Source organism: Schistocerca americana, chromosome 4 (genome assembly GCF_021461395.2).
Source record: "Schistocerca americana isolate TAMUIC-IGC-003095 chromosome 4, iqSchAmer2.1, whole genome shotgun sequence".
Taxonomy (NCBI): Eukaryota; Metazoa; Arthropoda; class Insecta; order Orthoptera; family Acrididae; genus Schistocerca; species Schistocerca americana.
In genome coordinates, this window is record NC_060122.1 from 373904432 (window position 1) to 373910431 (window position 6000).

Genomic DNA, 6000 nt, shown 5'->3' on the forward strand with positions numbered 1-6000 from the left:
AGTTGAGTCGCATAGTGCTCAGAGCCATTTGAACCATTTTGAACTTTCTTTATTAAACATGAGTTTCCCCACAACGTTGCTCCATATGTTGTACTTAATGAAAGTACACAAACTGTGTAAACTGACTGATTAGCCTCTTCCCAACATTTCTAACTGAAAATGTGGCTGAAATAAGTCGTTTTGTGCTTTTTGCATTTTAAATTCTCGTCCATATGGCCAGTTAAGAATTCCGAAGTTTCCTACCCATTTGTTATCTCCTCGCCATGTGTTACACTTCTCATTGATGTAGTACCCCTAGATGTGCACTCCTGAATATCTTGTGACTTTTTAAAACTGAGGTTGCTACTATTCAGAGAAAAAGAGGAAAGCAGTTAATGATACTTTTAACAATTTTGTTTACATCCCTGTACGTGATCTTGGACTGATCACAACGCTAGTGTCTTCTGCAAAAAGAACTAATTCTGCTTGTCGTATGTTATACGGAAGATAACATACAGAGTTAAAAAGGACCTTACAGCATTGGAGTGATATAGGAGTTTATTGAGATAACTTACAGAATCGGTAGATGTTTTATTTTGTAGTAAACAACCTCAAGTTTCACATAGAACTGTCAAGTGTTATTTTGGTTCGATGTAACTGCCATTTGTGATGCGGCAGACATCCAATCGGTAAAGCAATTTCTTCCCACACTTGCCGCAGAAAATCTGCCATAACTTGTGCAACGTCAGCATAGATTCGATTTTTCAGGTCGGCTAAATTGTTTGGTACGGACTGACGTACGCACTGTCGTTAATGAACCCGCAGAGGAAAAAATCTAGTGGTGTCAAGTCTGGGGAACGAGGTGACCAATCCAGCGACCTGGGAATCGATTATCTAGGACACCTTGAACTTCCTTAAGGAAATGAGGTGGTGCAGCATTGCATCTCGGTGATCTTGATCGGTCTGTGAAATTAGTAAGTTTTCAAGAATATCCAGATACACAATCCCAGTGACAGTTTTCTCTATGTAGAAGAAAGGGCAGTACATTTTCAGTTTGCTAGCGGCACAAAACACATTAACTTCGGGCCTGTCATGAACATTTTTCAGGATGGCTTGTGAATATTCGCTGCCCATATTTTGCAGTTGTGGGTGTTCACCATGCCACTGATATGAAATGTTGACTCATCGCTGAAGATTACTGTGTTCAGGTATGTCTCGTCGTTTTCCATCTGATCCAACATTTTTCACACAGATTTCTCCACGAGCAACCGTATCTGCATCACTATCGTCCTGTGCCAATGTGAATTGTATGGTTTCAAGTGTAAACGTCTACGTAGTACTCGCCAAACAGTCTTTTGAAGAAATGAATGCCAGTCTTTCGAGACGTATGTCGCGATGATTTTTGTGGACTGCAAACTAAGCTCTCCCTAACTTGTTCGACATAATCGTAAGCACGCGTATGACCTGGTGATTTATCGTGTCGTAGTGAATAAGTCGTCTGAACAAAGTTCTTAGGTCAAGATTAAATTGTAGGCCTGCCTGGGGGTTCCGCAGTATATTCGGTGCGAAATTTACGCCGAACAGTTGTTGCAGAGTTCTTGTCATGAAACTAAAACGTACAGCGAGGATGGAATACTTCTAGGTAAGCTCAAGTGCTGTGGTGTGAATGGGACAGTGCTCAAATGGTTAAAATCATACCTAACTGGAAGAGTGCAGAAAGTTGAAATAAGCAGTTCAAATAATATGCAAAAAATTGGTGATTTCTCAAACTGGGGAACAATCAAGAATGGGCTGCCACAAGGTTAGGTCTTGGGTCCTCTGCTGTTCTTAATATATATTAATGACTTATCATTCTATATTCACGAAGATGCAAATCTGGTACTTTTTGCCGATGATACAAGTATAGCTATCACACCCAACAGACAAGAATTAACTGGTGAAATTGTAAACGATGTTTTTCAGAAAATCATTAAGTGGTTCTCTGCAAATGGGCTCTCATTAAACTTTGACAAAACACAGTATATACAGTTCCTCACAGGAAATGGAATGACACCATTAATAAATATAGACTTCGATCAGAAATCGGTAGCAAAGGTACAATATCCAAAATTTCTAGGTTTATGCGTTGATGAGGGGTTGAACTGGAAAAAACACACTGAGGATCTGCTGTAACGTTTGAGTTCAGCTACTTATGCCATTAGGGTCATTGCAAATTTTGGCGATTACATCCCAGTATTATATTCTTCTTGAAGTCTGAGGGTATTTCGCCTGTCTCGTACATATTGCTCACCAGGTGGTCGAGTTTTGTCAGGACTGGCTCTCCCAAAGCCATCAGTAGTTCTAATGGAATGATGTCTACTCCCCGATGTTACTGTATATTGAGCAAGCAGTAAAGGAAACAAAAGAAAAATTTGGAGTAGGTATTAATATCCAGGGAGAAGAAATAAAAACTTTGAGGTTCGCCGATGACATTGTAATTCTGTCAGAGGCAGCAAAGGACTTGGAAGAGCAGTTGAACGGTATGGACAGTGTCTTGAAAGGAGGGTATAAGATGAACATCAACAAAAGCAAAACGAGGATAATGGAATGTAGTCGAATTAAGTCGGGTGATGCTGAGGGAATTAGATTAGGAAATGAGACACTTAAAGTAGTAAAGGAGTTTTGCTATTCGGGGAGCAAAATAACTGATGATGGTCGAAGTAGAGAGGATATAAAATGTAGACTGGCAATAGCAAGGAAAGCGTTTCTGAAGAAGAGAAATTTGTTAACATCGAGTATGGATTTAAATGTCAGGAAGTCGTTCTTGCGTTCCTGAAAGTATTTGTATGGAGTGTAGCCGTGTATGGAAGTGAAACATGGACAATAAATAGTTTGGACAAGAAGAGAATAGAAGCTTTCGAAATGTGGTGCTACAGAAGAATGTTGAAGATTAGGTGGGTAGATCACGTAACTAATGAGGAGGTATTGAATAGGATTGGGGAGAAGTTTGTGACACAACTTGACTAGAAGGGATCGGTTGGTAGGACATGTCCTGAGGCATCAAGGGATCACAAATTTAGCACTGGGGTGCAGCGTGGAAGGTAAAAATCGTAGAGGGAGACCAAGAGATGAATACACTAAGCAGATTCAGAAGGATGTAGGTTGCAGTAGGTACTGGGAGATGAAGGAGCTTGCACAGGATAGATTAGCACGGAGAGCTGCATCAAACGAGTCTCAGGACTGAAGACCACAACAACAACAACAAAAACATTTCAGTAAATTAGCTTACCACACCTATTTTCATTCTCTGCTTTCGTATGGCATCATATTCTGGGGTAAAAGAGTGTTCATTGCACAAAAGTGTGTAATCAGAATAATTACTGGAGCTCATTCCAGATCGTCCTGCAGACACTTATTTAAAGAGTTAGAGATCTTCACTGTAGCCTCACAATACATGTATTCACATATGAAATTTGTTATTAACAATACGAATTCAAAAGTAATAGCAGTGTACATGGCTACAACACTAGGACAAAGGATGATCTTCACTACTCAAGGTTAAATCTAACTTTAGCTCAGAAGGGGGTAAATTATGCTGCCACAAAAGTCTTTGGTCACTTACCTAATAGCAACAAAAGACTGACAGATAGCCATATAGCATTTAAAAGGAAATTAAAAGAATTTCTTAATGGCAACTCCTTCTACTCATTAGATGAATTTTTGGATATAGTAAGTGGGTAGTTTCTCCAACCCCCACAAAAAAAATATTAAGTGTCATGTAATATTTTGTATAATGTAATATCTTGCATAGACAACTTTTATTAAGCTGACACGTTCCACATCATTACGAAGTGTCGTATTCATGATCTATGGAACAAGTACTAATCTAATCTAATCCGCACCAGTGAAAGTAGCCATTTTTAACTGTGCTCTCCGCTGGCGCTCCTGGTGGCGGAATGAGGTACTGATAAAGTAAGTGAATCAAACTCCGTACATGAGATGAACGGTGAACGTAAGATTGAGCTTTGGGGAATCCCCAGTCAGAATATATTGGCCCAGGAATATATTGGTTGAATTACTAAGTACATCTATCTGCATTTTTTTTATGTTGCCCCACCGCAATTCTGTTATCTCAGTCTCAACATAAGGCTATGCTACTTGTTGAAAGCCCCTTAAATCATACATACGAGTATACATATGTCCTTACACATTACAGTTAAGGCCTGGGGTATCATGACAACACTCTGTTGTTTTACAGACTCAAGCAACGACGGCGCCGCACCAGCGGTGTCCCTGCTTCCGGGCCACGCCGTTCTGCTTCTGCTGCTGATGGTTTCCTGCTAGGACTGGGAGGTACTCTGCATCTGGAGGTGGTCGTCATCAGCTGACTGCAAAAGCGGTTTCACACTACCGCAGGAAGAAGAGCAGCGACAGGAAGAAACCACGTTCACACGATAAATACGACTATGAAGAAGTAGTATCCATAACGATCAGTGGGAAATCTTCAGTTTCCCTAGGTGGACGAAAATGCTGGAGCGTAGGTGCGACGGATAGGCAGAGTGTTGACTTGTCGATATTGTGACGAAAGTGAAGTGTTACCTGAAGCTTTTTAGATAACAGGAATAAATTTTTATATTTATCAGACACTTCGCTGAAATCCCCAATCACAGTTGTGAGTGTTTCTCAGGACTGTCATTTGCATCAATTGCATATTTTTTCAGTATTCGCCCAAGATTGAATGAAATTCTACGTACATCCATAAAAGTCTACGGTAAATGGTTGGCAGGAAGAAAAAAGAATTGGTGGCGGTGCAGTATTACATGGCATGCAATAAACTGTATTTTTATGTTTTATGGATTACGGAATGTCTTGTAGCAAGTCGTTGACAGAACGGTACGAAAGACACTTTAAGAAAAAAACAGCCGTACACTAAGTACATCAGAAGTTTTGGCAAAATCATATCTACAGTTATGTGCAACGAAAGCCTCAGGCGCCTGTAGGTTATTCTTTTAAGACTCAATTTGTAAAGCCTTTCATGTTTAGAGAGAATAGAAACCTCCTCCTCGACAAGCATATAGCACTGTAACTTCACCTCATTACATTATGCAGCATCAAAGGAAGTTGTAGGTAAAACCTTAAGACTCTTATCAGTATTTATGTTGCAACTTCAAATTCAGGAAATTATTATTATTATTATTATTATTATTATTATTATTATTTTGCCAAAATGCTGTAAGGCAATTATTTCATTATGTCAAACTGTCAGTCGTGGAAGTGCCACAACCGGAATATTATTTGTGAGATGTATGTTTTGTCCGATACACTTAGCCATAGATGTACAAACCACGTACAGTTTCTAATAAAAGGATCATAAAGCATTTTATTACATTCTGTGTTCTCTAAGCATGCCTCAGTAAATTTGTACTTTCATTTCGTTTTATTTGTAAACACAGCATATAAGATTACTGTAATCTTATTTGACTGGATCGACGTTTTCTTTCCTCCTCCAGTGGATGATTTGATAGGTGCTTATAACAGTGTCATGTAATCTTAACGACACTATCGAGGTTACAAGTCAGTTACAACACAATCTTTATAAGAGTACATTATTATGATAATAAGCTTGTGATAAGAACTCCCTTTGTCACTACAGAAGAGTTCTGAAACCTATAGCAACTTAAAGTATACTTACGATAACACACTTATGATAATACATCTAAAACATCTGCGTATAGGCGACTGATTGCACGGAACACTGTTCATTGACTGCTCCATGCCGACTGTACACAATCGCGCAGAAAAGCGTGTAAGAAACATGTTCTTTACTTAGAACAGAATGAGAGCTACAAAATTAGAGACCTCAATCTTTAAAAAAAGAATGATTAGCATGATCGTAATTTAAGTGTACACGCCTTTTAGGAATCTTAAATTTTCGCTATTTCCAGAATGAAATGTTTCTATGGACAATACTGATACAGTTATCAAGAGCCAAATGTAAATTATTCTCTAAATAATTGCAGCTTCAAGACACAATTTAAATAT

The 6000-nt window shown here is 38.9% G+C and overlaps 1 protein-coding gene across 1 annotated transcript in view; it reads left to right on the forward strand.

The window, feature by feature from the left end:
• LOC124613005 (lachesin-like) overlaps window positions 1-5344 on the forward strand; it is a 539970-nt gene extending 534626 nt beyond the window's left edge. Inside the window, exon 9 of the mRNA XM_047141558.1 lies at window positions 4217-5344. Within this exon, the coding sequence (XP_046997514.1) occupies window positions 4217-4302 (86 nt within the window). The 3' untranslated portion in view covers window positions 4303-5344. The remainder of the gene's footprint in view (window positions 1-4216) is intronic.
• Window positions 5345-6000: the final 656 nt, after the last annotated feature.